Source organism: Hevea brasiliensis, chromosome 15 (genome assembly GCF_030052815.1).
Source record: "Hevea brasiliensis isolate MT/VB/25A 57/8 chromosome 15, ASM3005281v1, whole genome shotgun sequence".
Classification (NCBI taxonomy): Eukaryota; Viridiplantae; Streptophyta; class Magnoliopsida; order Malpighiales; family Euphorbiaceae; genus Hevea; species Hevea brasiliensis.
In genome coordinates this window covers 54,803,701-54,815,656 of record NC_079507.1, presented here as the reverse complement: position 1 = coordinate 54,815,656, position 11,956 = coordinate 54,803,701, and the positions used below count along the sequence as shown (strand labels likewise).

The window sequence follows — 11,956 nt, the reverse complement described above, 5'->3', positions numbered from 1 at the left end:
GAACCAATTTTTTCACCCCAATTAATCCAATTTAATTGGCAAAGCATAGATATATTTTTTTTAGTTTATTCAATAAAATTGCTTTCTTTGATTAAAAAAAAAGGAAAAAAAAAAAAACGCCACCTATAAATAGAACTCCTAGGCCCAGCCACTGAGCCCAAGGTCCACATCAGTTATTCCATTCATTTCTCAGCAAAAGATGCGTTGGATCTTAACGGCTAAAACGGTGTGTTTCGTACAATTTAAAACGTTACCAAAAGAATCTCGCATTAAACCCTACTCTCACTCCCTCCAACAATGAAACTCCTAATTCAATCAATTTCTGGTACTCTCTTCTCTTGATTTCCCTTTCCACTAGATAATTAAACGCATATAGAGAAAAGCACAAATGTAAATTATATATATATAGAAAAACCCCATGTTGGTTTCTTTAATATTCTGTTTGGTTGATGTCTTGATGAGAAATGCAGTAATTCAAGAAAAAGTTTTTCCCCCCTCCGTTTGACTTGGTATATTACCATTCTTAAGTCAAAGTTCTCACCTTTTGGTTTATAATAGTGGTTTTATAGAAGAGTGCTAGGAGCATACGTACGTTCTTCCCTATTATGGCCCAAACAATGAGAGAGTTTAGTAATCACTTTAGTTATGGTATTTATTGTGCAGAGCTCATAGCGACTTTGATGTTCAGATTTCTTTTAATTTTTCAGATTTCTTTTAATTTCTAGATATATTTTCACTAAAGTTGTCTATGGTATGTGTCTAAGGGTGTGATTTGCATATATGTGTCTAGTTATTAGACTATAAATACCCATGTAATCTAGGTATTTTAGTAGAGATTTATCATGATTATTATTGACAACTGATAATTTAATAAGAGTTTTGAGAATTTTGTTGCTTTTCCCTTTCGAGTATTTTTGGTTCTACATCAAAAGATATCGCTCAAAACATGTTTTCTAGACTTTTGAAGGACCAGACTAATGGGTTCTATAAAATAGAATGAGCAAAGTTTTGGAATTGGGAAAAGGAGGACCAAAGATCTCAATAAGCTAGTGTGATATAGCAATTTAGAATTTTTATATGATTTTTATTGAATTAAGCATATCTGGAGAAAGTTCTGGTGGCATATGTTGCAAACAATACTTGTATATTTGGAGAATTGAATTTTAGAAGAAAGGATTAGTTTAATTTTATTTATGGCTCTCGATTGAGTGAACTAAGAGCTTTAACTATTAGAATGTTATACAAGTTGTTGAGAGGTAGAAAAGTTGCAAGTTTATTAAACTTGTGATGTTGGCTGGTAAGGAAGAATGTATCAGAAAATAACTGGCAAGAGAGAAAAACAAACACACACTGAGAATCATTGTGAATAATTTGACATGATATGGTTCTAACATATGGCACTGTGAGGAAAATAGGAAGAAAGGAAAGAATGAGGCGTTAGCTAAAATATGTTAGGTGTTGATTAACAATGTGGATTATCAATACAGATGGGAACTTACAAGAAAGATAATTTTCATTGTTTACTTGCTAGTGAACCATAGGTTGTCTAATCATTATGGTCTGTGTGTTCCAAGCCAATTCCTTGTTGGGCATATAACAGTTAGTCCCACACTAATCTTACATCTGCATAGGAAAAAAAATATAGCTTTCAATTGGATACTTCAACTATAGTATATTTTCGTCTAGGTGCTATCTACATTCCGGAGACATTCATAGTGGTCTTAAAACTTTTGAAGAAAACTTAGAATTCTGGAAAGCTTCCTGCAGTGGAACTATACACGGTAAGTTTTGGTTACAGATACAATATCTCTGATGTGAGAACATGTTAATCTCTCATAAGTTGAATTTTATTACAGCAATAGAATGCCATTTTATAATTTTTATGTTCTGGAAAAATTCAAGGATTGGTCTAGTAATAATATTGGAGAGAACTCAGTGTCTGATACTACATTTTACTTTGTCGTTGGAAAAGGACAGACCTTTATATTTCTGATGTACAATGTGGTAGTATTCCTTATTCACAAGTACCTTTCCTCTAAAATTTATAAATCCCTGTTGTGAATGATATAAAAGTTTTTGGGATTTCACTAGAAATGTGTTAGTAGTGTGGGTACTCTCGGTTCTTGGTATTCCTATTCTAACTACTTTTTATTTATTATTTTGCAATTGAGATGATAATGGTAGTGCAAACCCTGAAATTATGTAAAATTCTCTTATTGTAGGCACTTGTAGAAGGATCCATGGTAGGTTATAGTCTCAAGGGAATGCAACTTGCTCAAGACTCATTGATGTGGTTGGGTTTTGATTCTTTATTCCTTCTGATGTTTTGATCATTAGGCTCATTGTTATAGCAAGCACAGACACACACAGTTGCACAATCACAATATAGAGAAAAGAAAAAAAAATGGATATAGTTACATGCTTCTGCTGTAAAATCTACGTCCACCATCCAAATATGAGAGAAAATACACTAAATTAGAAAAAGAGAGAGATAGAATTACACAGAATTCTCCAAACCTTAGCTCTAGTAGATTTTCCAAAACTCTTACAATACTGCAGAAATAGGCAGATAATATAATATTTGTGCTGGTCCGGTACCACCACAAATCTTACAAAATATTCTATTTGGGCAGTAACGTGGGCTTTTCGAGTAGGGTCAAAATTCAGATCCATGAAAACATATCCAAAATTTAAGCCACATCATAAGAGCGCATTATACCTCATTTGACAATGCTGAAAAAAATGAATTCCAGGAATTTTTTGTTGAGTGCAAAATCAAGAAGCAGGCTCCTCCTTGTAGCAGCTGGTGAAAAGGTGAGAAAATTGATATTACTTTCTTCATATAAAATGATATTCCTGCCTTAAGTTGCTGTGGAGTGGAAAGAATAATCTATATATTATTCTATTGATCTTTTTATTCTTAGTCATGTCAAGATTGAAAATAAGAATATAAAATTTTCACATGAAAAGTAGGTTGATAAAATTTTTCAAAATTATTTTACACTTGATTAGATGTTAATGCATCATATTCATGTCTTAGCGGAGGTATGTGCTTAAGTTGATGTCTAATTTGAGTGAACCCTATTGTAATTTAGTCCTTAGATACTTGATTTGGAATGAATGAACTGCAAATGAAACACACTTGGTGTTCACTTCACATTATAATTCTTTTTATGACTTGCTCTATATCTGCAGCAAATGAGTTGATGTCAGCTTACAAAATTGATGGAATCTTAATATTTCTCATATATTCTGTTGCTTTAGTTCCTTTTATTTACTATTTTCATCATACAAATTGTATTGCAGGAACGCAAAATGCCTGAAGATGATCAACGACTGTTACAAAGTTTCTTGTACCTATGACAACATTTCATAATAATTGTCTGTAAGGTTTTTGTTGTATCAAAGAATAGCATTGGTTAAGAAATCTTGAAATTTTCGTTAAGTGGAATAATGCTCTGTGTTTCTGTATATTTGTTTAACTTCATCGTGATATCATAATCTTTAAGAAATTAATTAGAAATATTAAAATTAAGAAAAGCCGTGGGAACGCTATGCTTATCCATTGACGCGGCTGCTGACCATGCAACTCAATGACTTCGTTTCCTATGATATGTGGGGCGCAGAAAAGTGCAAAGTTTTGATATCTGGGGCCTGATGGTATCTAATTTATTGGAGAAAGAAACGAAAAAATGGGCCAGTATCCTGCGACAACTCTAGAAACTTACACGTGGACGAGAGATATTGCTGTCTGTCTAGCATTGGATCAATTGGAGCCCACACGCTTAAGGAAAATTATACCCAAGAATACACCATACGCCGGAACACTATACAGCTCCTTAGACTGGTGGTCTGTTTGGTTTCACCTGGTCATTCCTTTAAGACGAAGAGCAGCAGGTTTCCAAAAATCTAGCGCAAGTAGTATAAATTTCGAGACCATTCCTTCACCGCTTGTTGCTTCTCCTGGCGACTGAGTCGGGTTCTTGGGTTCTGCTGATTGATGCTGATAGGATCTAGCAGGAGGAACTGACCAAGCGTGTTGTTACTTCACAAAAAGGAATTCTGAGATCTTGTCGATTTCCATTACTCACCGACCATACCCCCAAAATTTTTCACCCTCAGCTTTCCAAAATGGGTATGAACGCTTTCCAAAATGGGTATGAACTATAAACTAAAACCAAGCGTTTGTGCTATTCTCTCTTTCTCTTGCACTATCAATCCAGAATTCTGGTCTCTTGATCGAACTGCATGAGGACAAGCCTTTAAACATTTCTCTTTTTTTACTGTATTTATTGTGTTATTGCACGGTTCTGTTAGGAAAGGAATTAATTAATGGAAAGGTAGAGCCTTTATGTTTGGACCCCTCCTCACTTTTATTTACCCGTCTATCACCCTCGCCGTCGTTCAAACAGACTCCGTGTTTGCTATTTTTATTTTTATAATTTACCTTAAAAGTTCCTAATTTTAGTTTCAAGACTGTCCTTGTTTTTTTCAACGTAACTCGCTCAAAAGAACAAAATCGTTTCTTTCTTCTATCGTAAAATTTTCTAGTTCAATACTCTTATATTTTTTTGACCTTTTTAGAAATAATAATAATGTGGGTTTTCTATTGGGCTTGAATATAGTGTGGAAGAAGGAATCCATCAAACTAAAGCTCACTGTAGAGATAATCTTTAAATGGTTTGCATATTGTGAATTCATACTAACAATAAATGACAATGGCAGATAATGCACAAAAATATATCTTAAGTTCTTCCAATTCTGTTAATTACAGTGTGCGTGCAGTTTGCGTCGTAAAATATTTCACAAGAACAAATGGGTTATCCGTGATCCAATCAATAATAGTTGTAGATTGATGTTACATATTAATTTTGTTATAAATTTTCACGATAACTTTCTGGTCTGCAACTGCTAAGGCAAAACCCTGGCTCTGTCCTGATGAGTTCACTTGTCCAATTGAGATTTTGGAGCTCTTAGCTTTTTCATTCCATAACGATGAAGGATGAGATTTGTGCCAGTATATGCAGGAGGTTGATGTGTTTTAGCCTTAAGTCAGCAATATTAGTGGAGGAAAATAGTAGAGTATCTGGGTTTTTACATGAGCCACATGTCTTTATGTAGAGATAGGGGATGGGAGGGAATACTATCTGACATGAAGTTCCTTTTAGTAATCATAGTTAATATAACAAGTGTACAACTAAATCGTCATCCCATATCATTCAGTACCCTTCATCTGCTTGGTAGTTTGAAAGACATTTAAGAATTAAGATACACATATTAGGGTCCTCTTTTGGCTTCATTGATTTCTTTTCCTATTTGTTTGAATAAAGAATAATAATACTTACAATTTTTTGGCTGATTAGGATTGTTATGATGTGAAAGAAACAAGTGGTTTCTGTTAGTAACGGGTAAATTTCTGTAGGGAAGCAAGCTGTGGGGCAGAAGCTCATGTGAGGGTTCAAATTCTTCTTCAGGGGGTCCATATGGATATCCTCAGTCATCCTATTTTGAAGAATATTTCGGCTTCTGCTCTGAAACACTTGCTGCTGAGTGCGAAACTTTGGATCAGGTAATACAGAATGCAATAACTTTTAGACTCTGTGATTTTCTTATACATGTGAGATGATATACAAGAAGAATTAGAAAGGATGGTGTGAGCTGATAGAGATAAATAAAACTAAGAATCCATGTTGCATACTTGCAACTTGCTCAATGAGTAGCTTTGCTCATTTAATTAGGTAAATATGTTATGCAAGGTGTTTACTGTTTAAGAATCTTTGAATTGCAATAAAAATACAATTTGTTTTGTATGTATCTCTCTCCTTTTCTGTGCAACTAATTTGAACTTCACATTCTTGCTGCTTCAAAATAGACATTGTGGTGCCAGGTGACAGGGTGTATACGTTTCAGTTAACTTTTATCTATCATATTACTATATCTTTTAGTGATAATGTTTAGTAAATTCTTGAAAAAAATTGTCACTGCATCAACCACTTGTATTGTGCTATGCTGATTCACTTAAGCAGGAATGCAGGATATATGTTAGACTAAATCGTCAGCATAGCCCATAACATATTTCCTTGTCTTGGAAAGTGAAGATAGGCCATCTTCTGTTTTTAGGAAGAGAATGTAATGCTGGTTGTTGTGTTCATATACTTCTGACATTTATTATGGGTGTCAGTTGTTGCACTTGGGTGTTCAAAATACTTGTGTTTTTCAAACTAGCCTTCAGATTGTGTTTAACTTCATTTTCTGTTCTTCTTCATTATTGTGAAATGTATTTGTGCATTATTTCTGGCTTATCAGGCTTGAGAAACATGGCTGGTTGTATTGGTTGTTTGTCATTGAAAAATGGCATGGAATTCTTACCCACGGTTCTACTTTTTCAGTGAAATTGCTCTGATCATTCTGTCTATTGAAATAATTTTGAGGTAGAATGAACTATTATTTTATTCGCAGGTGAGTGATGCTCTTGCACGTGCAGGCCTTGAGTCCTCAAAAATTCTTCTTGGTATTGATTTCACGAAGAGTAATGAGTGGACAGGTTAAGCTTCATCTTCAATACCTAGAATGTATGCATTGTGTAGCTTTGGAATGTGGAACATGCTTTAAATGTGATTTGATGAATAGGTCACAGCTCATTTGGCAAACGATGCTTGCATCACATTGGAGATGTTTCAAATCCCTACGAACAAGTAATATCCATTATTGGGAAAACTTTAGCTCCTTTTGATAAGGATAACATGATTCCTTGTTTTGGATTTGGGGATGGTATGTCTAGATAAATGCTTGCTTATGAGAGTTCAATTAAGAAATATATATGTGGTAACAAATGTTACTTTTGTTGACAGCATCAACATGTGATCGAGATGTGTTCTCCTTCTATCCAGATAAGAGAATTTGTAATGGATTTGAGGAAGTCTTAGGTCGCTACAGGGACATTGTGCCTTACTTGCAACTTTCAGGTATGAGTTATGGTCCCTCAAATTTTGTTGGTAATTTGAAAGTATTTCTTGAAGTTGTTGATTCCTATGGCTTATGTTTAGTATCATTCCATGGCAGGGGCAACATCATTTGCACCTATCATTGAAATGGCAATGTCCATTGTCAAGCAAAGTGGTGGTCAGTATCATGTATTACTGATAATTGCAGATGGAGAGGTATTTTCTTGTATGCTTGTTTTATTTTTTATTTGATGTCTAGTAAATGATCCTTCTTTGTATGTGGTTTGCTGCTCCTTTGTTGCCCTATATGTAGAGAGTTTGGAATGGAAGTGGGTATTGAAGAACTACTCAATCTAAAAGTTCAATCATATTAAAGAACTTTTCAATGTAAAAGTTTACATTTTTAGTCATAGGCTCAAGAATAGATTTTGTTCTTTGACAATGGGAAAGGAAGGAAATTTGCGATTGTTTGCTTGTGGAAAACTTGGAAAAGTTTTCTAAGAAAAATGGAAAGAAGAGTTTTATGTTCATATGTTCTAAATGAAATTAATCTTTGGTGCCTTATATTAGTAACCATATCAAATACAGATGCTTGTAAAGAAACAATCAAATGGAATAGTTGGTTCCAATACATTCTGAGTATTCCATTTCACTCCTTCAACATATACTTTGTTGCTTTCCATTATGTTGCACCACACTGAATGCCATGTTAGCAATTTCATGCATTTTCATCTAGCAAATAATTTGATTGCTATTGAGAATCAAATTGATAAAATTAAATATTGTGGCTTAAGTTGAAAATGCATGCAAAGGTTTGGACTCTTTAGTCATTAGGTCTAAAACCTAAGATTTTATATCACTAAAGCCCCCTAATGCAAAAGTCCACTGGGGTTTGAAGAGTGGTCGAGTACTAACCTACTTTTAATTTGTGATGGAATTAATTGATAATAATATGAGGTGGGATGGCCACTGGCCAGGATTCAAACTGGAACCTATTGGCTAGAAATGTGGTCAAGCACTAATTCATTTTTTCCTTGTGTTGAAATTTAATTAATAATATGGGGTTTCTAGATTTGAACTCTGGACTTTAAGGTTAAAGAGTTTCTGATATAATGCAACCAAAAAGCTTAAGCTTGCAAGTAAAGGTTCAAGAATGGGTTTCATATCACCTACGGTTTCTGCGGAAATGATGGCTATCAGCTGTGGATCAATTTTTGTGACTGGATAATCATCCAACGCTTTAATGCAATATATTTAATGGTCATCTCAGGTCGGTGGCCTGCAGGTCCAAAAGACTACTGAAGCCATTGTACAAACAAGGTAAAATCAGGGTAGCCCATTTTCTCCTCCAATTGGTCTTTTTATACTTCCTAATCATTTTTTAATTATGCATTTGTTTCTCACAGCAAGCTTCCCTTATCCATTATATTAGTTGGGGTTGGAGATGAAACCTGGGATAATATGAAGGAGTTTTGTGATAACATCCCTGCTCGAGACTTTAATAACTTTCATGTAAGTGTTTAAGGCTTTTCAAAATTCTCCTTTCTTTGAATTATTTATTCTTATTTGTTTTATATTTTTATGGAGAATTATGACACTGACTAAGATTTTTTTTTTTTTTTTAAATTTCCTTTCTCTCTGCAGTTTGTGAATTTCACGGAAATTATGTCAAAGAATGAGGAGACATCCAGAAAGGAGATAGAATTTGCTCTTGCTGCTCTGATGAAAATTCCCTCTCAGTATAGCACAACAATAGGGGAATTAAACTCATGAGCCATACTATGAAGTTGTGGGAAAGAGTTGTGGAGCATTGACTACGTCATGATACTTCTATCTCTCTCAATCAATTTGGTTTCATGCCCGATCGTTCAACTATGGAAGCGATCTTTCTCATTAGAAGCTTGATGGAGAAATATAGAGATGTGAAGAAAGATCTAGACGTGGTTTTTATTGATTTGGAGAAGGCTTATGATAGTGTTCCAAGAGAGGTCTTATGGAATGTGTTAGAACAAAAGAGGGTATCTATTAGGTGCATACAAGTATTGAAAGATATGTATGAAGGAGCAACTACTATTGTGCGCACAGTGGGAGGGGACACAAGAGATTTTCCGATATCAATTTGATTACACCAAGGATCAGCTATAAGCCCTTACCTTTTTACATTAGTTTTAGATGAACTAACGAAACATATACAAGAGAGTATTCCTTGGTGCATGATGTTTGCGAATGATATTATTCTGATAGATGAGACACGAGAAGGAGTCAATAGAAAGCTAGAACTTTGGAGAAGTACTCTAGAGTCAAAGGGTTTTAAGTTAAGTAGAACGAAGATAGAATATATGCATTGCAAGTTTAGTGAAGGCCAAACTGGTGATAGGGAAGGAGTTAGTTTGAATGGAGTGATACTGTCCCAAAGTAATCACTTTAAATATCTAGGCTCAGTCCTTCAAGTAGATGGGGGATGTGAGGAGGATGTTAGTCATAGGATTAAAGCTGGATGGTTGAAGTGGAGACGTGCCACGGGAGTTTTATGTGATCGTAAGATTCCCAATAAATTGAAAGGAAAATTTTACCGTACAGCCATACGACCGGCTATGTTATATGGTAGTGAGTGTTGGGCACTGAAAGAGTTGCAGAGATGAGAATGTTAAGGTGGATGAGTGTCCATACTAGACTAGATAAAGTCCGTAATGAGAGTATTAGAGAAAAGGTAGGAGTGGTTGAGAGAAAGGAGATTGAGGTGGTTTGGTCATGTGAAGCGTAGACATACGGAGGCTCCAGTTAGACAAGTAGAGCACATTAGGTTAGAGGATAGAAAGAAAAAAAGGGGTAGACCTAAATTGACTTGGAGGAGAGTAGTACAACATGACCTAGAAGCATTACACATTTCTGAGGATTTAACCCAAAATCGTTCAGAGTGGAGAAAGCGAATCCATATAGCCGACCCCAAATTTTTAGGATAAAGGCTTAGTTGAGTTGAGTTGAGTTGAGTATAGCACAACAAAATATCTAAATTTGGGGTAAAAAAAGAATATTTTCCTTCTGGTCATTCTTTAAAGTCTTTATCAATTGAAAACTGATGCATCTTTTTGTCATATTTTTACCTTTTCATTTTAATTGACAGTTGTCAAATAGGAAGCGTTCCTGAGAGGATTCCCCTTCCTCCACCTGACATTGGAGAATCATCTTTCAATAGCTCACATGTACCTCCTTGTGAAGGAGACAGCCAGCCTGTTGATTCAGCTCTGCTTGCTATGAGCCAAACTATTGAAGATCTGGTAAGTTGCTTTTTAAGTTGTGGAAATACCTTCTGATCGAAGAAAAACATTATAAAATTGTTCTTGCATATAGAAATTGGCTGCTTATGTTCTGAATAAGGTTTGGGTTTAATCAAATATGCTTTGATTATTTTGGAATATGCACTTTGCTTGTTTACCATTTTTATTTATGGTTGCACAAGATGCATTATTTTTTGGCAGTGAGTTGCATTGGGGATTTTAGTTCACACGGCATGACACTTGTTTAGATGCTAACCCTTATTTTCCAACAATTTACCGGTTAAATTGTTCATGTGACTTTGACTGCTGGTCATGAGCATAAAGATAAACTTCTATGTGGTTATTGTGCTTATGCAGTTTTGTTCCATTTGCACCTGGAATTTAAAGGAAGTGGTCTTTGATTGTGGACATCAGGTAGTTCGCCTTTGATGCTATTTTTATTAAGCTTTTACAGGAGATACATCAAATGGAAGAAATTTGATGCATTTTTTGTTTTATGAATTATCTTTTTTTTGACAGACATGTAGCGAATATTCAGACCTCTTAGCAGATAAGCCATGTCCATTCTGCAGAAGGCCAATTCAAAGCAGAACACTGTTAGGCAGCATTATTTGAACACCAGAAACGAGTCTCGTTGTTCTGGCTTTAGATGTATGATGCAAATATGAGAACATGAAACCATCTCTTACTGGAATTTTTTCCTTTTCAGTTAACACTTGCAGGGGCACTGGTTAAGAAGAAGAAGAAGAACACCTATACAAAACCTACATGGGAATATTTAGAATCCCTGGTTAAATCATTAGATATACTATATTACTGTTGTTCATCCCTGTAATTTGAATGGTTGTGGGGATGTGAATTTATGGTTCTTGTTTGGGAGTCGGTGCACTTTGTTGGATTTGTAGTTTTAACCGATATATTATTACATTACATCCCTTTACAGCTTTCCTGTTCTGTCTGCCATTTTTTTCTCCCATGTTTGTGTTTTTTTCATTGTTTTTGAATTGAATCATCAATTGTGCTCTCAAGTTGATGGAGAACCAAGGAGTAAGAGCTTCATTTGTCTTATACCTGTGTAGTCTGGTTCTGGTTCATGGCAAGAGTGAACCTTTACTAAAATGGCATTTGGTGGTTCTACTCAAAGGGTGTTTGATTTAATTTATGAAAAAGTAGCATTTGGTTAAAATACTTATAAATATGACTTGCAAGTAGTTAATATGTTTATTAAAAAATAATTTATAAACACATTTACTATTAAAATGACTAAAAAGAATATTAATCGAGATTTATGATAAAATTTTTAAAATTAAATGAAGATAATATAAAAAAAATTTAGTAAGCGTTAAAATGAAAGGATAGGTCTTCAGCTTATTTTTTTTTAATTTATAATTTCAACTTATAAATTTAAAAATTATTATAAACAAAATAAATTAATTTATTTTTAAAATTTATAAACTGATTCAGCATTTTTATATAAGATAAAATAAACACTCTCTTAATTATACTAAATAGTCCTTTTCCTTTAATGTTAATTACTTTATAATGCATATACTAATTTTCTTTTTTAATTATGATGTTTTCCTTTATATAGTTAATTATTATAATTAATCAAAGATGTTTTTTTCTTAAATAATTTGGTCAACTTATCTTTTAAAAAAATAGTTCTAGCCTTAAATATAATTTATTGTATGTTTTTGTATTTAAAATATAATTTATTTAAGAAAATTTGAAAAT

At 34.0% G+C, this 11,956-nt stretch overlaps 1 protein-coding gene across 1 annotated transcript; it reads left to right on the top strand.

Annotated features, from left to right (window-relative positions):
* The first annotated feature begins 3,692 nt into the window (after positions 1 to 3,692).
* On the top strand, positions 3,693 to 10,949 carry LOC131174061 (E3 ubiquitin-protein ligase RGLG3-like). The gene is made up of 14 exons (XM_058137103.1): positions 3,693 to 3,918; positions 4,021 to 4,157; positions 5,423 to 5,569; positions 6,460 to 6,544; positions 6,631 to 6,771; positions 6,852 to 6,965; positions 7,063 to 7,160; positions 8,215 to 8,264; positions 8,351 to 8,456; positions 8,589 to 8,697; positions 9,949 to 9,964; positions 10,069 to 10,222; positions 10,580 to 10,636; positions 10,742 to 10,949. The coding sequence occupies exons 1-14, from the start codon at positions 3,693 to 3,695 to the stop codon at positions 10,835 to 10,837; spliced, it is 1,536 nt and encodes a 511-aa protein (XP_057993086.1). The 3' UTR covers positions 10,838 to 10,949.
* Positions 10,950 to 11,956: the final 1,007 nt, after the last annotated feature.